The 26,131-nt window shown below is 43.7% G+C and overlaps 1 protein-coding gene across 8 annotated transcripts in view; it reads left to right on the top strand.

The window, feature by feature from the left end:
- The window catches only part of SLC4A5 (solute carrier family 4 member 5), a 108,426-nt gene that overhangs the window by 21,922 nt on the left and 60,373 nt on the right, over window positions 1-26,131 (top strand). For 7 of the 8 annotated variants that reach the window (XR_003139592.2, XM_025453614.2, XM_025453620.3 and 4 more), the window contains 3 exons: window positions 1,821-1,901; window positions 8,173-8,364; window positions 20,947-21,076. Coding sequence is in view for 7 of the 8 variants with exons in the window: in XM_025453614.2 (XP_025309399.1) it covers window positions 1,823-1,901; window positions 8,173-8,364; window positions 20,947-21,076 (401 nt within the window). In the remaining variant the exon portion in view is untranslated. Of the gene's footprint in view, window positions 1-1,820; window positions 1,902-8,172; window positions 8,365-16,291; window positions 16,311-20,946; window positions 21,077-26,131 lie in introns of those variants that run through there. The other variant, XM_049095382.1, reaches the window with a different exon arrangement.

A 26,131-nucleotide genomic window follows, 5' to 3' on the forward strand; every position in this document is an offset into this window, starting at 1 on the left:
TCCTTATTCTAGAAGGGGGCACATTTTAGGAGCCTGGAGCCTAGGAAGGAGAGATCTGAGTGTTTAATTGACTCCTTATGAAGATTGTTAACCAACTCTCTGGCTTTTTTTTTTTTTTTTTTTTTAACTCTCTGGCTTTTAATTCTTCCCTGTATTCTAGTCTTTAGATGTATCTACTACCTCCAATTTCCTTTTTTTCTACTTTTGAAAACCACTTTGAATCAGTTAGAGACTCTCTAATCCCTGGAGGTTCAGATAAAACAATTTTAAAAAGCTATCTGCTCCTGGTGTTTTACTTTTCACTATAGAAAAAAACTCAGACATAACAAAAATAGGAAAAAATATGATGATCTTTTTGTACTTATAATCCAGCTTCAATAATTATCCATGGAATATGGGGGAGGCTGTTTGTAATGACTTTCCCATAAACATTTCAGTTAATGGTTATTGGTTATTGAGGTTTTCTAAGTCAATTTTGATCACTTCTATTATTTTCTAATAAAATATCCATTTATCAACTTTGTGGCTAAGAGCTTTAATTCCAGAAACAGATTGTCTGGGTTTGAACCTCTGTTCCTCCATTTGGGCAGTCACTTAAGCTCTCTGTGCCTCCATTTCCTCACCTGTAAAATGGGAATAATAATGTTAGTTATCTCATAAAGTTGTTGAGAAGACTCAATTAAGTCATACTTCCAGAGCATTTAAAATAGTTCCTGGCACATTGAAATGGTAATTATTATTTTATTATTATTACCATCAAAGTTAAAATGTATTGGCATGAGGTCTTTCATGGCATTCACTTTTAACTTTTATTTTTTTTTTATTTTTATTTTTTTAAAGATTTTATTTATTTATTCATGACAGTCACAGAGAGAGAGAGAGAGGCAGAGACACAGGCAGAGGGAGAAGCAGGCTCCATGCACCGGGAGCCCGATGTGGGATTCGATCCCGGGTCTCCAGGATCGCGCCCTGGGCCAAAGGCAGGCGCCAAACCGCTGCGCCACCCAGGGATCCCCACTTTTAACTTTTAAATTCTCCACTATATTTTTAGTTATGTCTCTTTCATTCCTAATACTGTTTACTTATGAATCTTCTTTTTTCTTCTTGATTAGTTTTGCATAGTTTGCCCATTCTAATAATCTTTTCAAATAATTACCTTTGGGTTTACTAACCATCTCTATTCTTGTTTCTGTTTCATTATATTTTGGTTTTATATTTTATATTTACATTTTTCTACTTTCTTTGGGTTTTCTCATGTGTTTTTTTTTTTCTAGGTTCTTCAGCTGAATGCTTATCACATTTATTTTCTTTCCTTCCTCTCTTGCTCTTTCCCTCTTTCCTCCTTCCCTTCTTTCCTTCCTTCCCTGTTTCCTCTAAATATGTTGCATCACATAAGTTTCAATATTTAGTAGTTGTAATTGTTATTAAGTTCTAATTATTTAATAATTTTCATTGTGGTTCCCTATTAAACCCATGAGTAGAAATTACCTTTAGTTTGTAAAGTTATATATATGTGTATACATATATATTCTTAATGTAGAACTATGATACAGATTCTTTGAAATTTACTAAGGCTTTCCTGTGAACTAGATATATGCTTTCTATAAATGTTCCATTTGTACTTGAAAAAGAGATCTGTTCTCTATTTGTTAGAGACAGATACTTGAGCTTCTTCAATTTGTTTATTATACCTTCTGTTGCCTTAAGTTTTTCATCTGCCTTAAGGTCTCCACTATGGGTGAGGATTTGATCATTTCTCCTTGAAATCCTACCTTTGTGTTGTATATATTTTGAGGCTATTTTCATCTTTTACTTTATAGTTATGAAGGTGGAAGAAGAGAAGGCTGGGGTTGGGAAGCTGGATCCTGCTAACTACAGGAGGAGATGTCAGGATCCAGAAGGTAAGGTCATCTTGAGAATTTCATGCAGATCCTAGAAGGGTCTGATAATTTCTTAAATATCCTTATAATACCCATCTAGCGGGGGAATCTAGAGAGCTAATCCCTTTCCCTGACCCATCCTCAGTATCTTCTCTGGATCCAATGGGACCAGGTTTCACTGTCTTAAAGAGATCACATAGTGGGGTGGAAGACAGGAAACTACTACTTTGTTTCTATGGATTAGGGCATAGCATCCCCAACACAGAATTAAACTTACTTATTTTTACAAGATCTACAAACCATACAAGATGCCAGCATTATATAGATTCTAAAGCTTAGTTAAAACTAGTGCGAGAGGATATTGAGTGGGGCTATCTGTTGCTCCAAAATTGCTAACTCAGAGACCCTAAGTTCTTACATTCTACAGAGAAGCAACCACAGGACTTATGAAGACGAAACCAGACAAGCTACTGCCCTGTCACTGCCCCAGCCCCACTTGGAGGGAAACACTAATCTCCCTACTCACTGCCCAGCTGGATGCTTGCTGAGCTGCAGAATGTTAAGAGCCATTCTGGGGATGTCACTGGAGAATATAGTGGAAGAGTTCTTAGAAGAACTTGACATTGTCCTGAGCCAAACTGCAAGATGTTCACAGTGAGTGGAGAGGTCCCATAGAGCAAAGGACAAAGCTTGAGAGAGGGCTAGCCATTTTCTAGTTTACCAGCTACACAGTAACACTCTGATGATTATGATGGGAGGCACAAGAAATGGGACAAGTTAGATCCAGGGCAGAAAGTAAAATATTTTCCTGACAGCTATCTCCCCTGATTTCCTTAATAAGCATATTTTTCGTGGTATAGTCCTTACAGTGTTCATAATCATGTTCCCATATACCATCTTATTCTATCGTCTCAAAAATCTTGCCCAGACAGTAGAGAAAGGATTTTATTACCACATTAGAGGTGAGGACGCTGAATCCTAGAGAGGCAGATGTTCATGGCCACAGAGCAAGTGAAGAACAAGCCAAGGAGCATCCAGGGCATGTGACTCTTGGATAGAGGCCTTTGTGATATATCAGCTACTTCTCATTTCTGCTCCTAGCCTCAATGGTGGAAAATAAGAACTTATCTGCTAAGCTCTTAGATTAAAACTACTTATCTCTAAATTTTGGTGTCCATGGCTTACTCAAATTTCAGCTTGCTTAAGAAATGGTAGACTTAAGCAAGGGAAGTCCCACCATATTGGAGGGAGAGGAGGGAAAGGAGGAGCCCCAGTCATTCTGATATTGGTGTACTAGAAAGCAAGGTTTTATTTTAAAAAACATCTCCACCTCACATTCCTGGTTACACTCAAGAAAGACTGGAAGTTCATAGGAGTGAACAATGAGGTAAGTTCAAGTGAGCTGGGCTCTGAAGAGTTTTAGATGCTAATGTCCAGGTAACCTCACTTTCCAATGCCTAGGAATGACAGTCTTTTCACCAGAGTAGACACTTGACATATCTCTAAAGGACTTAGTTAGATATGCTTCTCCAAGGTCCAGCTTGATGTGGTTTCTGTGTGATATGTCCAGTCAATAAATGCCCAGACATTGGCATCTGCATTTTAGGAGTTTGAGCCAAGAGGCACACCTCCCCTTCAAGGAAAGTAAAATCAAGTTAAGATAAATCTTGAGGAAAAACACAGAGTCTAATTTTCCATTCTGAAGCAGCTTTCAACTCTCAGTTGCCATCTTTGGGCTTCATAAATACATCAGTCCCCCCTTCTCTGTGATTTCACTTTCTTCAGTTCAGTTACCCATGTTCAACCATGGTCTGGAAACAGATCAGTTCTCTTTCTGAAATATCATTAGAAGGTCAATAGTAGCCCAACCCTGCATCACAGTGCTGATGTCGTTTATCTCACTTCATCTAATCACATAGGCATTTTGTCATCTCACATCATCACAAGAAGAAAGGTGAATATAGTACAATGGGATAGCTTGAGAGAGAGAGAGAGAGAGAGAGATCTCATTCACATAACTTTTTAAATAAAATATTGTTACAGTTATTCTATTTTACTATTACTTATTGTTAATCTCTTACTGTGTGTAATTTATAAATTAAACTTTATCATAGGTATGTATGTGTAGGACAAAGCATGGCATATACAGGTTTCAGTGCTATCTGCAGTTTCAGGCATCCACTAGGGATCTTGGAACATATCCCCTGTGGAAAAGGGGAAATACTTTAGTTACAATAATATTTCTTGGTCAGTCTGCTCTTTGGAAAATTGTCACCATGGAATGCCAGACTCAAACTTATCCTAAACTAGTGGTTCTTAAACATTTTTGCTGCAGTTCACATAAGCAGAGAAAAAGATCTTCCCATTCATTTACTCCACCCATTCTCATTTCTTTTTAGAAAGAAAAAAGAAAAGAGAACAAAGTGTAAAGGCCCAAAAGAGGAAAGTAGTTTTGGTATTCAGGAAGAGAGGGATGAATAGGTGGAGCATGGGGAATTTTTGGGTGGTGAAACTATTTTGTATGATACTGTAATGGTAGATGCATGTCTTTATGCATTTGTCAAAACCCATAAAGCTATCCAATACTAAGAGTGAAACTTAATGTAAACTATAGACTATTGTTAATCATAATGTATCGATATTGGTTATTAATTGTAACAAATGTGCGACACTAATGCAAGTTGTTAATAATAGGGGAATCTATTCATAGCAATAAATGCCTACATTAAGAAAAAGGAAAGGTCCCAAGTAAATAACCTAACTTTACACCTCAAGGAACTAGAAAAAGAAGAACAAATTAAGCCCAAAGTTAGTAGAGGGAGGAAATAACAAAGATCTAAGAAGAAATAAGTAAAATAGAGACCAAAAAGGTAATATAAAAGATCAAAGAGGATAAGCTGGTTTTTGGGATCCCTGGGTGGCGCAGCGGTTTGGCGCCTGCCTTTGGCCCAGGGCGTGATCCTGGAGACCCGGGATCGAATCCCACGTTGGGCTCCTGGTGCATGGAGCCTGCTTCTCCCTCTGCCTGTGTCTCTGCCTCTCTCTCTCTCTCTGTGTGTGACTGTCATAAATAAATAAATAAATAATATTTTAAAAAAAGAGGATAAGCTGGTTTTTGAAAAGACAAAAAAAATAGACAAATCTTTAGCTGACTTATCAAGGGGGGAAAAGTTTCAAATAAATAAAATTAGAAATTAAAGAAAATGTATTACAAGTGAAAGCACACACATACAAAAAATCAGAAGAGAGTACTGTGAACAATTATATGCAAACAATTTGGACAACTTAAAAGAAATGGATGAATTCCTAAAGATACAATTTACCAAAACTAAATATGAAAAAAAAAGAAAACCTGAACAGACCAATTACTAGTAAGGAGATTGAATCAGTAATGAAAAACCTCTCAACAAACAAGAGTTCAGGAACAGATGGCTTTACCAATGAATTCTACCAAATATTTAAATAAGAATTAATACCAATCCTTCTCAAACTCTTCTGAAAAATAGAAGAAAAGGAAATACTTATTACTCTGATATCAAAACCAGACTAGGACACTACAAGAAAACAAAATTACATGCCAATATCTCTGATGACCATAGGTGCAAAAGTTCTCAACAAAATATTGGGAAACCAAGTTCAATAACACATTAAAAGGATCTTGCACCTTGATCAAATAGGATTTATTTCAGGAGTGCAAGGATGGTTCAATACCTACAAATCAATCAGTGTGATATACCTCACTAACAAAATGAAGGATAAAGATCATATGATCATTTCAATAGATGCAGAAAGCGTATTTTGTGAAATTTAATGTCTACTCATTATCAGGATGCCTGGGTGTCTCAGCAGTTGAGCGTCTGCCTTTGGCTTGGGTCATGATCCTGGGGTCCAGGGATCAAGTCCCATATTGGGCTCCCTGCAAGGAACCTGCTTCTCCCTCTTCCTGTGTCTCTGCCTCTCTCTGTGTGTGCCTCTTATGAATAAATAAATAAAATTTAACATCTACTCATTATCAAAAATCTCAATGAGCTGAGTAGAGAGAGAATGCACCTCAACATAACAAAGACCATATATGACAAGCCCATAGCTAACATCATACTTGGTAATGACAAGTTGAAATTTATTCCTCTAACATCAGGAACAAGCCAACTCTTACTATTTTTATTCAACATTGTACTGGAAGCCCTAGCTAGAGCAGTTAGTCAAGAAAAAGAAATAAAAGGCATTCAAATTAGAAAGGAAGAAATAAAAGTGTCTGTAATTGCAGATGATATAATATTATATATGGAAAACCCTAAAGATCCCACCAAAAAACTGTTAGAACTAATAAACAAATTCAGTAAATTTACAGGATACAACATCAATATAAAAAAATCAATACAAAAGGGTACATTTCTATGTACTAATAATGAACTATCAGAAGGAGAAATTAAGAAAACAATTCTATTTACAATGGTAAAAAGAATAAAATACATAGGAATAAATAAATTTAACAAGGGAGGTAAAAGACTTGTACACTGAAAACTATAAGACTGATGAAAGAAATTGAAGAAGACACAAATAAATGGAAAGATATTCCATGTTCATGGATTGTATAAATTAATATTTTTAAAGTGTCCATGCTACCCAAAGCAATCTACAGAGTCAATGCAATCCCTATCAAAATCTTAATGGCATTGGCGTTTTTCACAGAAAAAGAAGAAATAATTCTAAAATTTGTATTAGGAGCCTGAATAGTCAAAGTGATCTTGCAAAAGAACAAAGCTAGAGATATCATGCTTCCTGATTCAAAAGATATTACAAAGTTATAGCAATCAAGACAGTATGGTGCTGGCATAAAAACAAACACATAGATCAATGGAAAATAGAGAGCCCAGAAATACACTGACACTTATCTAAGTTCAATTAATTTATGACAAAGGAGCCAAGAATATACAGTGGGAATGATACTCTCTCTGATGAGAAAACTGGATAGGCACACACATAAGAATAAAATCAGACCACTATCTAACGCTATCACACACACACACACACACACACACAATTCAAAATGGATAAAAGACTGATGTAAGACCTGAAACAACAAAATTCCAAGAAGAAAACACAGAAGGTTATCTCCTTGGCAGTCTTTGACAGAGAAAGACAAATATTGTATGGTATCATTTATATGTGGAATCTAAAGAACCAAACTCATAGAAAACAGATTACTGGTTGCTAGAGGTAGGAGTTTGGGGGTGGGCAAAAGGGGTGAAAGTAGTTAAAGGTACAAACTTCCAGATATAAGATAAATGCATTCTGGGAATGGAAGGTACAGCATGGTAACTATAGTTAGCAATCTGTATTGTGTATTTGAAAGTTGCCAAGAGAGTAGATTCTAGAAGTTTTCATCACAAGAAAAAAAATACTACTATGTGAGGTGATAGATGTTAACTAGACTTCTCATGGCGATCATTTTGCAATATATATACATCTATCAAATTAGTGTGTTGCACATCTTGCACTAGTACAATGTTATATGTCAATTATACCTCAATAATAGGAGAAACTGTTTGTGGAGTGGGTAGGAGGAAGTCTAAGTTCCTACGTACTATCTGCGGAATTATTCTGTAAATATAAAACTGAATCTGTTGATTATTTTAAAACCTGTTGACCAATTCAAGCTAACACTGATGACATACTGATTGCAGAATGTCCATCCCAAGAGCTGAGAGAATTCCGGCTGCTTTTGTGTGCACGGACCCAGTGAGGGCTTTACAGAGTAGCCAGGCTTAGTGGAATTCAAAATTAAGGTTCTTGGTGATTCCTGTTCTTGAAAATCTAGTATACAAAACCAGCTTTGAGAAATTCTTAGTAACTCACTTTCCTGATAAATAGTTTATGTAGTCTTTGGTTATTAATAAAGGTGGCCCTCAGTGAAAATACATATGGCTTTCCCAAAGAAGGGCGTTGGCATTTTGGACAAAAACTGACTCAGTGAGGGACCCTCGCCCAGGCCATGTGTCATAAACCTTATGTGGTTACTGCCATTCTGGACAAGCAAGAACAGAATGATGGGAATTCTGCTCATTCTGAGTTCTAACTACAGCACCAAGGTTATCGTTTCCAGCAACTGTTGAGTTGCTCAGAAATGGAATTCTGTAAAACCCAAGACTCAGGGCAGTGGCCCTGGCCAGGGATCCCTTGTCTTCCATTTTGCTTTGGTGACCTCAGTGCTTTGTAACTGAAGAATATTAAGGAGAAATACCAATTTTCAGTAATTCTTGCCTCTCCCTCTTTTGTGCTATGCCCACAGACTGCCGTTCTATCCACATTGGGCTTTCAGTCCCCAGTTACCCTCAAAGGAAAAGAGACCAGCAGGGACGACTTTCAGGCCTTCAAAAGGTCTGCTGGGGTTTGCAGCCAGACAAGCCACAGCAGGAACTGCCTGGAGTGGGGAGCAGGGGAAGCAGCCGGGACAGCCATGTGGATCACGTCAGCAGGATCCGTGAGTTTTTGAGAGGTGTATTTGGGGGAGCCATCTGCTGGTGAGCCTAGATGGGGCAACAGGGCTGGGAGATTGTCTGGAGACTCAGTGATGTCCTGCTGAGGTTAGGGCTCTCAGTACCCCTGCTCAGCTGCCACTGCAGACCAACCTCCCTGCTCAGGGACACCTTGAGTCACGCTGAGCCCCATCTTTCTCTGGTGACTTTGAGACTTCCGCTCTGATCTGTCCCAAGTGATTTCATGCTTTAATTATTTCTCTCATTTTCAAATTCCTAGGGGCCACACAGTCATTGTCCTAACCACAAACGTGACTATTTAGCATGAGGCATTGTGCTCAGTAAACTGAATTCCTCACCACATTACCTCTATCCTCTTTCCTCACCTGAACTCCAAGGAATGGTACAGAATGGTCTAGGCACCTGCAGGATAGCTTGCAGACCCCTGGGAAGCTCTCTCCTAGGCCGACAAATCCCCTGGGGTCTGCTGCTGCCACTGCAAAAATTAGTTCTGGGTTGATTAAAAAATCAGTCTTTTTGTTCCTTTGGTAGAAAGAAAAGTATCAATCTTAAGAGAAGTGAAAAGACTGGAATCCTTAGAGCATAGCTTTGACTTTTTATTCTTTTGAGACTTCACTGTTTGCAAGGACATGCTTTCACCCCAGCATATTCTAAATCTGCCTGATAAATGGTATTTCATTGATCTCTATTATATATTTCCATTATCTTGAATAAGGCAAAATTAGTTATTTTACCATGAAACCTTCAAAGTGGGGCACCTGGGTGGCTCAGTTGGTTAAGTATCTGCCTTCAGCTCAGGTCATGATCCCACGGTGCTAGGGTGGAGCCCCAAGAGTCAGGCTCCCTGCTCAGTGGGGAGCCTGCTTCTCCCTCCCGCTTGTGCTCTCTCTCCCTTGTGCTCTCTTTTGCTATCTCTCTCAAATAAATAAATAATTAAAACATGTAAAAAAAACAAAACAACTTTCAAATGAATGTTAGAGGCAGTAATTGTCTCAGCATCTGTAGGAAGAGATCTGACATACATGTTCCCAAAGGCTAACTGAGCCACCCCCAACCTTGCAGCTGCCCTGAACAACTGCTCTCCTAGGCAACACATCTACCAAGGCCTGTGGCTTTTCCAGAGTAGACATGTCTAATGTGGGAGATGGGTTAAGGGAAGTCCTTTGGAGCTGTCTAGCATAAGAGATGAGCTCTGATGAAAACATGTATATGCACACATATACATGCATATACATGCACATGTAGGTGCACAAGTGCCAGCTCAGAGGTGGGAACATCAGAGACCCAGAGGAGAGCAAGCCTGTTGGGAAGACCTGCTCCCCATGTTGGCTCTGGATGCCTCACCCTCACTTTCTGGGGCATTCTCCTATATAACTCCACCGCCTCCTCCACATTTAGGGATGAGATTCCCCCCCCCCCTTTTTAAAAGATTTTATTGATTTATTCATGAGAGACACACACACACAGAGAGGCAGAGACCCAGGCAGAGGGAGAAGCAGGCTCCATGCAGGGAGCCGGACGTGGGACTTGATCCTGGGTCCCCAGGATCACACCCTGGGCCGAAGGCAGGCGCCAAACCGCTGAGCCACCCAGGGATCCCAGAGATCCCCTTTTAAAATTGAGTTTGCTGGGTCCCTCCTGAGGCAGGAAGGACATAAATAACATGGTAGGTGTGTGGTATACACTTAGTATATGTTAGTTCAACTAATACACATTAACCCAATCTAAAAGCAAGGACCCCAAATATTTTCCCTCTACATGTGGATATTGATTTGGTTTGGCTGTCTTTATTGGTACTGAAGGCTTAAGAGATCTTTCTGGGGGAGGGTTGTGAAAAATTATCAAGGTCTTCTACCTGGGTGTTAACTCTGGGGTCACTAAAAGATTAAAACCATCCCAAGATGTGCAGTAAAGGAGGGAAAGGCTATTTTTCAGCTAGGCATTTGAGCCTCATATTGTGCCTCATTCCAGTGCCTTAGGATCAAGGATATATTTCATGTGGTCTTCAGTTCACATTTCTAATAAGGAAGGAGCAAGGGTTGGGACAGAACACGTATTTTGTCTCTAAAGCGTATCCTCCATGAATAGTTCCTGAAACAGGCGATTTCCAACATAGGTGCAAAGACAGTTAGGATTCTTTTAGACTTCGAAGCTTTGAAACAGGGTCATTTTCTTGCCTTTGCGTACCTTACAAATTTGTGTCTTGGAAGGATATAACTTGGAGAGAGACTTGGGGAAAGGAAGATGGAAAAGCAGAAAGAATGAGGATCATTCTAGACCTATCATGCCCCTTGGAGGTAGGGGACATGCAGGAAAGCAAATTAAAATGGATTTCCCAAAGGAAGCCTGTATTTTCTCTCTCTTCTTCTTCTTTTTTTTTATGATAGTCACAGAGAGAGAGAGAGAGGCAGAGACATAGGCAGAGGGAGAAACAGGCTCCATGCTCCGGGAGCCAGACGTGGGACTCAATCCCGGGTCTCCAGGATCGCGCCCTGGGCCAAAGGCAGGCGCCAAACCGCTGCGCCACCCAGGGATCCCCTTTTCTCTCTCTTCTTGTTCTTTGACATCTTAAAATCTGGGTCTCCTGGAATTATCAACATATATAGCATTCCCTCCCCAGCTGTGAGGACTATTCTTAAAACAAACAAAAAAATCCTATTAGTGAGTTAGTGACCTTAAGATCTTGAGGGGAAATTAGATTTGAGAATCCAGGTTTGCTAGCAAACCAATGAAAGTCCTAATAAATAGGTAGTTTTTATAAACCATATGTTAGCCGGGTGTCCTTATTCTTTGAGTATTAGCTAAAATGGACTCTGGTCTCCCTGGCCTCATCCTGGAGGAGATCCATGTCTTTGCCTAATTGCTGTGTATTCCCAGAGGCTGCTGGTCTCAGTGTCACCTGTCATCCTGTCATCCAAGTCCCTGCCTGGTGGGCTTGTCATCTCCATATGTTTCACCTCCTAGACCTATTCTCTGCCTTCACCTCCAGGCCAGCTCATGCATGGAGTTCAGACCTTCTTTGGTTTTCCCAGAATTGGCCACGTATGGCATACATGTGAATGGCAGGCTTTGATGGAGGGTCAGAACCAAGTTTAACATTGCAGAGATACACAATTTTTGAAATGAGATACTAGATATCCCCGTTCTTAAAAATCCTCTGGCCACTTGAAATTTCACACTGGGCATTTTTCTCTACAGTTCCAGCCTCCTATCATATTTTGCGGAGACTCCTGCCACCCTCTGCCCCCTCCCGAGTGCCCTCGCACCTCCTTGCTCTCAGCGCAGAGCCCCTTCCATGAGCATACACTCAGTCCCCTCACTTTCCAATCACATCAATTCTCTTTCCACCCCTTCTTGGCTCCCAGCACATTTTCGCACAGCTGAGGCCACATAATGGGTTACACCAAACACACAGACCATCGCCTCTGCGTCTAGCCTGTCTAGCGTTTCGGTGGCCTCGAAGATCTGAAAGGGGCTTGAGGCTTCCTTCTCCCCCTTCTCCCTCTGCAGACTATGTCAGGATTCTGTGTGTGAATTGGGCCCCCATGTCCCTGATGGCTCGGGCAGGAGAAGCAGCCACTGTCTTTGTTGATTTTAAATAACAATTTCTTTACTGTGTTTATACTCACTAAAACAAAGCGATAAAAAAACACATGCTAATTGAAAACTATCTCTAACATTGTCACACATCTAAAATGATAAATAATCGATATGCTACAATCAATTGCCTTTTACTATTTTGGCTCCCCAGAAGTGTCAGAAGCTCCTCCTCCAGGGCTTCAGTGTCATTGTTCTCTTTTCTCTGTGGGGTCTCCTGCAAATGCTCGAGGTCTCTCTGATCTCATATTGAGATTGATGCCCTTCCTGGGGAAGGCTGAGGGATCTTTTATTTGAATCTGGTTGAATCTCCCTATTTGCCCAACACATCAAGATCCTCCAGCCTTGGTTCCATCCAAAAGTCTGTAGGGGAGCTGGCAGTGCCCTTGCCAAGCTCTTCTGGTCCTCTGATGCAGCAACTCCCTCAGGCAGAGTCAGGGCCCAGGCCAAGGTTTCTTTTCCTTGGCCTTCCTTCTTTTCTTGCTTTTGGCCTGTTCTTCTATTGTTTCACTCCCCTCTTTTACTGATTCCCCATTCTTTCTCATTCTAACTATTTTCCCTTCAGTGACTCAACATTCTTTATAACTCCTACACTTGTGGTTCTTAAGAAGGTACACAGAAGAAAATTTCCATACCCTAGAATTTCATATAAGAGGCACTCATGATTAAGAAGGTAATTTGATCACAAGTATCAAAAACCTATCTGAGCTGGCTTGGGCAAGGAGGGCGTGTGTGTGTGTGTGTGTGTGTGTGTGTGTGTAGGTTATTACAAGCCCAAAGAAGTCTCTCACAATCCCAAAGCAAAATAAACAGCCAGGATCAGCAAGTGGACACCATACCTCTCAATCCCCTCTCCAGGACTGATGGCCTCTTCCCCTGCCTTTCCTGAGGGTCTACTCCATTCCCCTCTTTCTATAGCCTTTTCTGCATCTCTGTGCCCTTGCCTTCCAGTTTACATGCTTTCTCTTCCAGAGACCATTGAGAAAAGCTCCAGTTATCTTAGAGACTCAATTCAAAATTTTCGGGCTTGGGTCAGATGTCCCATGAACTGTTTGTGGTCTAATTAGCTATAGCCAAGAGGCATAGGTAATACATTCCACAAACACAGTTGCCTTTGGGGGTGTGTGGCTGGTCTGATACCCCCTAAAACTACCAATGACGGGAAGGATTCCTGTTAACACCAAAGGAGGTATATTCTCTTCCTCTTCTCTCAGAGGGTACATTTGGAGTTTTAGGACAGATTCCTAGGAACAAAACTTTACTGTCCATGAAATGAGGACTTGGGGCCTTCACATGGCCTCTCAAGACCACCCCCCTCACACAGTTGCAAGAATGATTTTAGAACCCTAGGTCAGTTCCCATTTCCCAATATTCAGTGACCTTCAGCTACCCAAAGTCTCCACTCGGCTCTACTCACAGCAGCATTTCCTTGTCCTTGGCTGCTTTCTTGCCAAGCCTAATCCAGCTGATACACTCATGAGTGTTAATCAGTGAAATTCATTCACCCAGCAAATATTTATTGAGTGCCCATGCTGGTGAGCTCTGTGCTGACTCCAACCTTGCAAAGCGGGCTATCTAGAGATTTGTGTGGAGCCCAAGAGAGAGGGAGGGAACTTCTGAAAGCCCTCTGAAAGGGCTCACCCAAAGCCCAGGGCCCCAGGACCCAGTCCTCAGCTTGACTTCCAGACTATCCTCATAGCCTTCTCAGTCTTTACTAGGAATTAAAGGCTTGCTGGTATATAGTATACTAGATCATTTTGTGCTTTGCTAATCCAATGACTGGACAGTTCCCACTCAGTAAAAGCACAATGCTACTTGCTTCTTTTATTGTGCTTCTTGATGCTTGCTCCAGCACTGTTATGCTTCTCCCAGCAACTGCTGGCACAGTCCAGTCCTACAGCCATCACTATGTGACTCTCAGCTGTGTGCTATCAACCACAGTGGCTATTACCTGTGGCATTTCTCATTATGTGGATTAACTTCTGATGTGCTGCATGTGCATGGGGCCCACAGTGCATTAGAGTCACCCTGACCTGGGAGCCCAACATGTGGTGTGCCAAACCCTCTATGGGAAGGAGGGAGGGGAAGACAGGGTAGAAGGGCCTCAGGGTAGCATGGGAGCGGCATGGGCATTTAGAGGTTGAAAAGGATTGAGCCCTTAGAATATTTAAAAGAATGTGGGGTCATACTTGGTCAATAATGTTCCATGAAGCTGGTTTCTCTCTGTCCCCAACCTCAAACCCAAATTCCTGATCCTCTACCTCTTCAGCTACTTCTGCAATGGAAGTGCCAGATACCATCACTCAGTGGGTGTTTCTGAGAGCCTGTGGACAGTGAGGACTGGCAATAGTGGACTTGATGACTGGTAATAATGGAGAAAGGTATCAGACCTGTTGGCAACAACAATAATAGCGATAGCATTTATTGTGTGACTGGTGTATACCAAGTACTGCGCCAACTACATTACATATATTATCTCACTTAATGGCCACCACAATCTAATGAGATAAGTGTGATTAGCCCCACTTTATAGATGGGGAAACCAAGGCTCAGAGAGCTTAATGCTTTGCCAACATCCTAGTGCTAATAATTAGCAGAGTCAGGTGTTAAATCCAGGTATGGGCTCTTAGAGCACCACACAAATAAAGAGAATCCTTTGGCATCCTTGGTGATCTCTCTTTGGGTGTTTCTGTGGTGTTTCTGGGCAGTCCACAGCTCCTGACCCAGTATTGCATGTAGTAGCTGCCCAGTGGCACTCAGGAGGAGATGGGGTGACTTCAGCCACATGGTAGTGTGACCTGGAGAGCCTGGGACCCTGGAGGAGGTGCCTACATCCTCAGTATCCTGTCCTGTTGAGAAGCCCACCATGGCAGAAACTCCTGGATGGTGATGTTTGCTTGAATCCCAGCACCTAAACAGATACCTCTGATCTGCTGCTGCTGTTTTCTCAACTTTAAAGTGGGCATTCTAGATCCTTGAGCCTCATGTATGAAAATGTGGTGAGTGGGGCCAGCTGCAGGTGGGCAGTGTTGGGTGGAGGATGTTAGAAAACTTTGCTTTCCTCTGGGATCCCCTAATTTGGGGCTTGGTGGGGCCATCTATGATGTAAACTGGGTTTCCCATTTTTCATCTGTGAAGTAAAGGGCTTGGATTCGACAGTGGCTAAGCTCCCTCCTAACCCTGAGACTTAGAGAATTCAGGGCTCAGTGCCCCTTGGAGCAGCAGCCGCCTAGTGACCTCTAATCAACCTTGGCACATTCTAAGTACTCAGTAAGCACTTGTTGAAATGAACCCAGGAGATTAGGAGTGTCTCAGCAGAGCAAAATAATTCCCTGTGGGGTTCACCGCACACCCTCGAGTAACCAGTCCTCACTGTCCACGGGCTCTCAGGAAACACCTACTGAGTGATGGTATCTGGCACTTTCGTCGCAGAAATAGCTGAAGAGTTAGAGGATCAGGAGTTTGGATTTGAAGCTGGGGACAGAGAGAAACCAGCTCCATGGAATATTATTGACCAAGCATGGTTGCTTTGAAACACGAGACCCCACAGCAACCCTCCCTAACTACCCCACCTCCTCTGGGGCCGTGTAGCCAGAGAACTCTGCCTTGGCAGCCACTCTCCAGCCAGCTCACCTGCAGCCAAGTCTCTTAAGGAGGCCCCAGGGAGTCTCCTGGCAAATCCTACTTCTGCCTTTATAAAGGGGCCTGAGGAGAGGTGCTTGGGCTCTCCTGGAGCCCTCATAGTGGAGGGGGGACGGGGCAGTTGCACCAGCGCTCTCACAGGACTGCTGCTGCTACTGCCCTTGCTGCTGTGAAGACCTGGCTGCCTGCTCCAGCCTCTGAGGCACCACTAAGCCCTTCTCTCCTCTCTCTTCTCTCTCTGGTGCACTTGGGACCCCCGCCCCTCACATTGCTCTCTCACATTTTCTCTCTCTCTCTCTCTCTCTCTCTCTCTCACACACACACACACACACACACACACACTTCTCTCATACCTCCAGTACCTTTAATTCACCCTCAATACAGTATTTCTTTCTACTCACAATCTCTCTCACTTACTACATCTCTTTTCTCTCCCACACACAGTCCTCCCTCCACCTCTGCAGTCTTTCCCATATTCCCCCCTCCCCTCCTATCTCTGGTCTCTGTCTCTTGTCTTCTCTCCTCCACGCCACCCCTGGTGCTTAACTGGAAACAAAAGTGAATTTTTTGTGACCTGGTGGGGAAGAGGACGTTTGGAGGCAGTGGCCAGGGGGCAGCAGCAGAAACAGACTGGGGCCAGAGGCAGTGCCAACAGCCGGAGACCCCAGCATTCAGCCATTCCAGGGAGCAGGTAATGTCTCAGACAGAGCTACTTCAGGCATCCTGCTCTCTGCCCTGTCTCCTCTTTCTGTGATTGTTTCATTTACTTGTCTTCTTATTTGGACTTGAAGGGGAAAGGGAATTCCAAGCTTAGGGAGCAGTAGGTACCAGGATCCAAGGAGTAAGGTGCCCTCCTCTTCAGAGAACTGTGTATGGTCTGATGTGGCTGGGGTCCAGGCTATCTGGGATTGAGGGTGGCTGGGGTCTGGAGTGTCTGAGGTCAGGGATGGCTGGGGTCAAGGGTATCTGGGGTTAAGGGTGACTGGGTTCCAGGGCAACTGGCTGAGGAACATGGTAGAACCTAAGTAGGCAGGTAAGGGCCAGATCACAAGGGATGTTTTATTTTTTATTTTTATTTTTTTATTTTTTTTTAATTTTTATTTATTTATGATAGTCACAGAGAGAGAGAGAGAGAGAGAGAGAGAGAGGCAGAGACATAGGCAGAGGGAGAAGCAGGCTCCATGCACCAGGAGCCCGACGTGGGATTCGATCCCGGGTCTCCAGGATCGCGCCCTTGGCCAAAGGCAGGCGCCAAACCGCTGCACCACCCAGGGATCCCACAAGGGATGTTTTAAACCATGTCATAGACCTTCGGCTCTAGGTAATACAGAGCCTATTAAGGGTTTTTCATATAGAGAGTAACATTATCAAACCTATATTTTTGAAAGAGTAGTTCTTGAACTGTGATTTCATGGAGAACTGGTGTGTCTCTCAGAATCAAAAAGTCATAGTCTTCTCCCAATTTAAAGAAAAAATAAGGTTATTTGTTCAATTAGTTTTTCTTCTGTAAAATTTCCTTAACCTTTGATGTCTGCTAACAAGTATTAGCAACCAATAACCCAGTGAAAGGACTATGTTTAAAGTAATGGAAAAATTCAGAAATAACAGTCATCTAAATAAATGTGGTAGATTGAGCTACATACAGATAAATTAATAGTATTTTCTGCTAGTAAAATTATTTCTTACTCCTATGCAAAAGCTTTTACAGTGCTGCCCAAAGAGCACCATGACTCCCAGGAGTGTGTCACGTGTACATGTTTGAAATGTTTTAAAAGCAAACTTTGCTGCCACATAGGGAATAGAGGTGGATTATGCAACCAGAGACAGTGGGAGCAGTAAGGCTCTCGCAGTGTTAGGAACAGGAAATAATGAGAACCTGAAATAAGACAGTGGCATTGGGTAGGAATAAAATGGAGAGAGCTGAAAAATATTTAGGAAGCAAGAGAAAGAAGTTAGTATTTGATTGGACATGAATGGTGAGAAAGAGGCTTCAGGAGGGAGTACAATATTTCTTATCTCGATGGCTGGGTAGTTAGCAGTGCTATATCATTCAAAACTGAGAAGGGCAGAGTTAGGGTATTGGAATAAGGGAACCATTATGAATATATTGAAATTGACTTGTGAAGGCTACAGAACTCCCAGATGGAGTAATCCAGTTGACAGTTGGAAATGCTCAATACAGGCAGGTCTGGAGGCATGAGTGACCTCATCTATAGGGTGACACCATGAAGAACACAAGATGGTGTAGGGTGTACAAAGAGAAAAGAGAAGGCCAAGGAGAAATCTCAGGAAAGATGAAGATTTATGTAAGACAGGAAAGAGGGGCCAGGGAAAGATATTGAGGAGTCCTTGAAGAGATAGGAAAATATATCAAGAAAGTACTGCATTATGAGAGCCAAGAGTAGCATGTCAGTTCAGAGGGAGCAGTCAGCACCACTGATGACCCAAAGAGATAGGCCAGACCTGCTGGTTTGCTTGGTTTTATTAATTTACTGGTTTGAGAATAAGATAACAAGATCAATCTGAAGACAGGGTTGTATGCTCAGGTGCATAGCATAAATGAGATGAGCAGGGTATAGCAGGGAGTAGTGGGGGTTGTGGCAAACTAAGATGCATATGCCCATTACACTGTGTGTCAACTATACTCAAATAAAAGGACTTTTAAAAAATGGATATGCCCATCTAAAGGAAGCAGCCATCACTCAGTCCTAGTTGATTTTTGCCAGGAAGGAATGTAGGCACAGTCATCAGAGCATCTGAATTTTCAAGAAAAATTAGAAATCTGGATTGTTAAATGAAATATCATAATTCTTTATGTTAGCAATAATTTCAAAAAAACTTTTATACTCTGTGAGAACTAAATTAAGCATATCTTTGAGTTGCCAGTTTGAAATCTCTGTCCCTTAGAGTGATGGGGCTGAACCAGTTGCATCAGGTTGGAAAGTGACTGGGTAAGGAGAAGGTGGAGACCACTCCTTCAAGAAATTGGAGAGAAAGGAGAGCTTGGGTGGCAGGCAGAGTCAGGGAAGAGTGTTCTAGAGTAGGAAGGACTGTTTCTAGGCTGGGAGAAAAATAGTGGAGAGATGAAGTTGAAGACCAAGGTAAGGAAACTAGTTGATAAAATTATGACCCAGCAGAAGGGAATAAATGTGGCCAGAGATTAAGCTGGAGGAAGGACTCCTTTGTTCAAAAACGAACTACAAAGTGGTAAGGGTACAGAAGAACTGGATGTGATCGATTTCACATCTAGAGGCCTTTAGTTCCTTGGTGGAGTAGATAGGAGATGGATCAAGAGGCTTGAAGAGAGGAGCAAAGGTTAAGAATGGCATCAAGGGGCATGCTGACAAGGATGATTGGGAAGTGGCTGCACTTCTAAGACCTGTACTGTAGGATGGTTGTTTCCAGCAAGGCCCATGAGCCTGGGTGCTGGGGTTGGTGGTGAAGGGGATTAGTACCTGTTACACTCCCGGCCCATGTCATGTGTCTTATACTCCTTATCCGATTTATTTCCTTGTTCTTCCCAACAATCCTGCTCACTCAGACTGAATTCACTCATAAGCAGTGGCAACTCTTGGATTCATACTTATGTCTAGTTGGATTGCAAGCCCATTGTGCACCTCCTCTCTACCAGACCACAGTACCACACTGCCTCTCTCTGTGCCCCCAGGACAATCTTTCAGAAGTGACTGGGTCAATGAATTCTTGTTTGGGCATTGGCTGCCTGGTTTTACTGGGTAGTCAAGGAGTAAGAGTGGGGAGTACAATGACAGAGTAGTTGAAATTATTGACCATTGGGTATCCATGGGGAAATAAGTGAGGGTCAGTGGGTATGATAAATTGCAGGGATGCAGGGCCTTGGAGGAAGGGGAAGACTTGATGAAGCCCAGGAGACAGTCAATGAAAGACTGAACCAGGGCAGGGGCAAAGGGATTGGTGAGGAGGGAAATATTCTTAAAAACTTTCAAATGGGGGTGGAGGTGAGAGAAAGTAGTTGAGGTGAAGATGACTCCAGGGTGTCTAGCCTGTACAGTTGGGTAGACAGCCGTGCTTTTAACCAAGGCTTTCCTCATCATGTCCTGCCCCTCTCTTACTCACCATGCTCTAGGCACAATGGCTAGCACACTCTCACTTCAGGGTCTTTGAAACACATGGAGCACTCTTTTTTTTTTTTTTTTTTTTTCCAGAGGTGCAGAAATGGCTCATTCTCTTCCAAGTCACAATTCAAACAAACATTCCCCAGAGAGGTCTTCCTTAACCAATCTAATATAGTTCTCTGGTTGCTTTGTTTTCTTTTTCTAAGATTTTATTTATTTATTTGACAGAGTGAGCACAAGCAAGGGGAGCAGCAGACAGAGGGAGAGGGAGAAGCAGACTCCCCGCTGAGCAAGGAGCCTGATGTGGGGCTCAATCCTAGGACTCTGGGATCATGACCTGAGCCAAAGGCAGATGCTTAACCCACTGAGCCACCCAAGTGCCCCTCCGGTTGCTTTATCTTTTTTTTTTTCAGAATGGTTGAAATGATCATTTATGCTTTTGTTTACCTGTTGATTATTTGTTTCTGCCACTAGAACAGACATTTGAGACAGCAAGGATGTATGGGCCTTCATCCCAGCTTTGTTTCCCAACACCTGCAACAATGCCTGGCATATAGTAGACTTTCATGAAATACTGAATGAGGGGAAGGAAGGAAGGGAGGCAGGAAGGGGAAGCATGTTGGGGAAGGACACATGTTCATGTTGGAATGCTAACTTTTGAGGTGCCTGAGATACACCCAGGAGGTGACATCCCTGGGCAGTCAGAAAGTAGGCCAGGATCTCAGGAATAGGTTGTCACCTACCCATGAAGAAGGTGGGCTCTTGTGGCACACCAGTACAAGCATGTCCTTTCACAGATTGACTGCTTCTTCAAGGCCAACACTGGGAGTTGACTGGTTTTGGGGCCCAGTGGGAAAAGGGGTCCCTCTGGGTTTGGTATGCTGAAGTTGGGTCAGAGTTTTTCTCACTTCTCACTTTTCTGTTTCCTATCCTTGCTGTCACCCAGCTTTGGCCATTTTCTATCCTTCTTCATTGTCAGCTATAAGACCCTGGAGTCTGAATCCAAACTAAAACCTTTTATCCCTTTATCTCAAAGAATATCTCACCCACATCCAATTCCGAGTCCTGAGTCTAGCTTCACCCAGAAGCTGGACTTAGTTTTACTAAATTAGGAAATACTTTTCCCTTGAGCTTGGCTCTGGCTCCATTGCAATTGGCCTTGCAGCCCTTGTCCTCCTCCAGGCCATTCAGCAGATCCTGCTGCCCATTTTTTTTTTTTTTTTTTTTTTGCAGGGTCTCCAGCTGCTGAGCAGCTCCAGGACATCCTGGGGGAGGAAGATGAGGCTCCCAACCCCACCCTCTTCACAGAAATGGACACTCTGCAGCACGACGGAGACCAGATGGAGTGGAAGGAGTCAGCCAGGTGAGGTGCAGTCCTGGGGGAGGGGAGGGGAGGGCTCCCCCCTGCAGTCTGCCTGGGACCCAGGCTGAGCTGACCCTCCTGGTGGGAAGGACCAGTAACCAGTGGCATCTTGCACCTTGAGTTCTGCTGGGGCACTCTTTGGCCCCTAAAGACCTCCACATCTGCCTTCCTTGGTGTCCAGAACTAGACTGGACACTAAGGAGCAAACAGATACTTATCATTTTGTCTTTATTCTCAAATTAAAATCCAAGTGGGAAAGTAGAACAAACATACATGACACCATGAGAGAATAATAACAAAAACATATATTCTTTCTTGTCAAATGGTTCAAACTAAATGTGATAGAAGGGAAAGCACCAAGGAGCTAGGGTAGGCAAGGAGGGCTTCCTGGAAGAAAGAAATGTAGTCATGAAAAATCCAGGTGGAATGGTCCAGTGGGCCTCTGAAGCAGAGTTTGAAGTGGGACAAGCAGAGTGGAGCTCTGGAGGCACATGTGGGGTGGGGGTGGGGGGACAGAGGAACTGTGTATATAGAGTCAGTAGAAGGAAAAAAAAGAGTCAGAAGACTGTTGAGGAACCACACGGTGAAGACATGGAGCCAAGGGAGGATTGGAGTGAGGAGCAGTGTTGGCCGTACCCAGTGGCTGGGACAGAGTGGCCTTCTACCTGAACTGGCCTGATCAGCAACACCAACTGCTGCTGAGAGTCTAAGGAAAAGGAAGGATATGGTAGGAGGTAGAAGGGCTGGTGAGAGTGGAGGGACCCTGGGAAGGATGTTGAGAAAGTCCGGAAGATGGACCATACCAATGTTTCTTGACCCTTTTTTTTTTTTTTTTTGTATTAGTGTGCCCCTTACCCCTGAGAAATTTTAATTCAACTTTATTAAATTATTATTTGATTTATGTCTAATGAGAGGAATAAAATACTAAGGAACATGATTCTGTCAGATTGGCTTGAACTTTGGAGTGCCATAAATCATGGTGATTGATATTTGAAATTTTTGCTCCCCCAAGACCCCTTTGGGGCTGTTGTTGCCATAGTTGAGAATGCCTGGACTGTCACCTGTATCTAGGACTGGCTCTTCCCAGGCTGCTCCAACCATGGCCTGGGCTCTTCCCTTACCCATTAACCTCCCTCACCTGGGCAGTGACTCTGTAGAGTGGGGAAGAGCAGGTTTGGACATCCCCAAGCCTCTCCCCTACTAATCTCTCCCGGAAGAAAGGCCACTGGGTGGACTACCAAATCCCTGCTGGCCTTGGGGAAGGAATGAATTCCTACCTCCTGGCCTGCCAGAAGCCCTTGAGCCTTGACCTATCAGCCATTCACTGAGCCCTTACTATATGCTAGATAATTTCCAGGCTCCTCTCACTCAAGCTGCACAATGCCCCTAAGGAGGTGGGAGCTATTATGATCCCCATTTTATAGATGAGGATACTGAGGTTTAGAGGGCCATATAGCTTGCAAAGGTCAGTGTGCTGGCTGCTGAGCCTGGGATCTAGCTCAGGCCTGTCTGACCCTAGCCTAAGGGCTTCTGCACTTTGTGTGCTTTCCCTATTTTCTCAGCTACCTCCCTCCCCATTCCTCTAACTTCGAGAGACTCTGTTTGGGTTTCCATGGGAATACATGAGCCTGGAGGCAATTCCACTGGAATGGGACATAAATGGAAAAAGTCACAGAGACCGGAGCATCTATTCAGGGCTGAGAAGAGAGGGGTAGGGCATTTTATTTTATTTTATTTAAAGATTTTATTTACTTATTCAAGAGAGACACAGAGAGAGGCAGAGACATAGGCAGAGCGAGAAGCAGGTTTCCTGCAGGGAGCCCAGTGTGGGACTCGATCCCAGGACCCTGGGATCATGACCTGAGCTGAAAGCAAACACTCAACCATTGAGCCACCCACGCATCCCGAGTAGGACATTTTAAATGACCAGGGCCTGGTCTGGACTCCTGTGGCTTAATGTCTCTGAGGAGCTTGTACTTCTCCTCCCTTCCTTGTCTAAGATGGGCAAATAGAAGGAATGTTGTGAAGGGCCTTCTCAGAGACCCAGGAAAAAGAGTGTGTTTTCCCCACTGGGTGAGGTCTGTATCTGGTGCCAGGACCAGACTTCCATGAGGGCTTATCATGTACTCCCACAGAGCCTCAGGGCCCCCAGAGACCTGATTGTCTGTCATCCTAGGCAAAATACTATTTCTGATCTCTGAGAATGGATCCATAGAGCCTTCTGCACTATAGACCCTGTAATGAAGCTTATAAACTGTAGGAGATGATGTTTCTAGAAGGAGGCTTTTCCTGAAATATAAAGGGGTCTGATCTGAGTTACCATCTGCAAGCTGGTAGGTTTCCCTGCAAGGCTTTCTGAGGACAGCATCTGAGGTGATTATGGAAGGGTCCTGAGTGGACCTTAAACCAATAGTGAGAGGAAAGTTATGGCTCAGAGAAGTTAAAATGGCTGAATGCAATTCCAGGCAGATGTGAGGGAGAAGCAGCTTGGAGGCCAACTTGGGGATAGGAAGCCATGGGAGGAGAGGAGCTCTGACCTCCCTACCTTGAGTCCCAACCCCCCCCTTTCTCTACCTAGCCTCTTTTAATCTTTTGTCCAGCTAACCTCATCAGGTCTCCAGCTCATTGCTGGAGGTATGACCAGCAAGCCTATAGAAAGGTCAGAGAGAAGGGCATGACCATTGGCCAACATGTCCACCTTGGCCTGAACAGTTGTACTAAGAACTCCTCCAGATAAACCACAACAGTAAAGGTACCTGGGGACAGCCATATCCTCCCACAGAAGATCAGGAAGTATTTCCCTCACCTGACAGGCTGGGAGATCTACTCTGGGAAGCTAGAGGTCTTAGAAGTCTCCAGAATCCAAGAATCTGCGAATCCTAGTGGGTTCTGGGCCTCCTTGGGGGTAACAGGAGAAAATGATGGTGGTGTGGGGGAGTGGACAACCCCTTACACAGACATTTAGGCCTTGGGAGAGTTGCAGGCCTATACCACATCAAAGGGAATGCAGGAAGGGACCCTTTAATAAAAGTATTTAATTTGCTGCAGGAGTGTTTGCTTTATTGAGTTAGGAGATTAACAGAGTGAAAATCTCAAATCCGCAAGGAATTTTCTCTGGTGGTACTTTGTTGGGGGTTATTAGTTTGGAGGATGTTTTGAGCCCTTGACGGATTTAAATGGCTTTTTGCGCTCCACTGAAGCCTTGCCCCTGTGCACATGATGGGGACTGTGTGTGCAGGCGTCACTTCTAGTGTGATCAATGCTAGTAGGTCAGGCTGTTAATGAGATAGATTTTTACTAACTCAGCCTCTTTAGCATTCCCGGGAGGAAAATGCAGCTGGCTGTTTGCGGATACTGACCTTGCCTGAAGGGAGGGCTGGGTCAGGTGGGAGTGGGCACACAACCCCCTCACTTCCAGCAAATAATTCACCCAGCATTCTGTCTTCTCTCAAGCCCAAGTCGGCCTGGCTGCGAGGACAGGAAGAGAAGAATGACCTGGGCTGGAACCCACCCAAGTGTGGAGGGCCCTTTGGGGTTACTCAGAGACAGCCAAAGCTCAGAGCCTTCCAAGAGTTCTCAGAGCAAATTCCAAATCCAAGCTGCCTCTGATCCTCCACTCAGAGTGGACCAAGCGAGTGAACTTTCCAGAGGTTCTTATGAGACATACCTGCTTTGATGATGTTTGTGTGATAACCAGGGAAAGGGCAGAAAGAAAAGCAGGAAAAGTGGGTCGCTTAATTGGGTCAAACCAGATCCATATATTTTCAAAAGCATCTTACTTGTGGAGATGCTTGCACACTTCCTATGTGATAGAGGGGAAAGCCTGAGCTTTGTCTCAGCTTTGAAATTTCTCCCATTTAAGATCTTGTAAAATGCCCCCCTAGTATCATTTCCCTGCTTAGTCTGGGGCAGAAGGCACCCCCAGCCCTCTGCTCACTACTCACCTGTGATCACATGTATAAGTCCAGAGGGGCCTACTTTGTGGATTAAAGCAGAATAGGAAGCTGAGAACTCTTAGCACAGAAGTCAGCAAGCCTCATTCATTCATTTAACTATGTTTTTAAAAGATTTTTATTTACTTAGTTGAGAGAGCACACATGTGCACATGCTGAGCAGGGATTCCTGACACGGGGCTCCACCCCAAGACTCCAGGATTATGACCTGAGCCACCTAGGCACCCCCATTCATTGAACTGTTATTTACAAAGTGTTCACTGTCTGTAAGCCTGAGCCAGCTGCTGGAGATACCAAAATGAACACAGCAGATACTGTCCCTGCTCACTTGGGCTTTCAGTTGAATGGGGCATAGAAGTGGATAAAAAGGCATTTGAGGATGGGGTGCTGTGAAAGCATAGTGTAGGGGCACCTAGCCCAGACAGCAGGGGTGAAGGAAAACAACCGGGAGCAAGAGGTATTCACGCTGAGACCTGAAAGATAGGTCAGAATTAGTGAGGAGAGGGTATGGAAGGGGGGAAAGGAGAGGTCCCTGGAGCAAGGAGGATGGACACACAAAGGAAAGGGCAGAAATGCTCTGTGGCTGGGCTGCAGAGTGAGTGGCCAGAGTTTACATTGGGCTCCACTCTTGGTGTTGGACCTACTGTGGGTCTGGACATGTATAAGGACATGCATCCACTTTTATGGTATCATATACAGTAATTTCACTGCCCTAAATATCTTCTGTGCTCTGCTTATTTGTATCTCTCTCTCCCCTAATCCCTGGAAGCCACTGATCTTTTTACAGGATTTGAGACCTATCTTAACAGGGAGAATTGGCAGGGTTTAGTGACAGGTGGCATGTTGAGGATCAGGACAGTCAGGGAGATGCCCAGCTTTCCAGCTCGAGCAAGCAGGTTACTCGGGATAGCAATTTAGGAAACACAAGAGGAATAGCAAGGTTTCATTTTGTTGGGTATTTTGTTTTGTTCTGGTGGATCTTGATGATGAGTTCCCTCTGGGACATGTTCTGTTTGAGGAAACTGCAAGGGGAAGTGTCCAGCAGGTCGGCATGTAGAGATAGAGGTCTGGAGCTCGGTATAGAAGCACAGATTTGTCAGTG

This window comes from Canis lupus, chromosome 17 (genome assembly GCF_003254725.2).
Source record: "Canis lupus dingo isolate Sandy chromosome 17, ASM325472v2, whole genome shotgun sequence".
Lineage (NCBI taxonomy): Eukaryota > Metazoa > Chordata > Mammalia > Carnivora > Canidae > Canis > Canis lupus.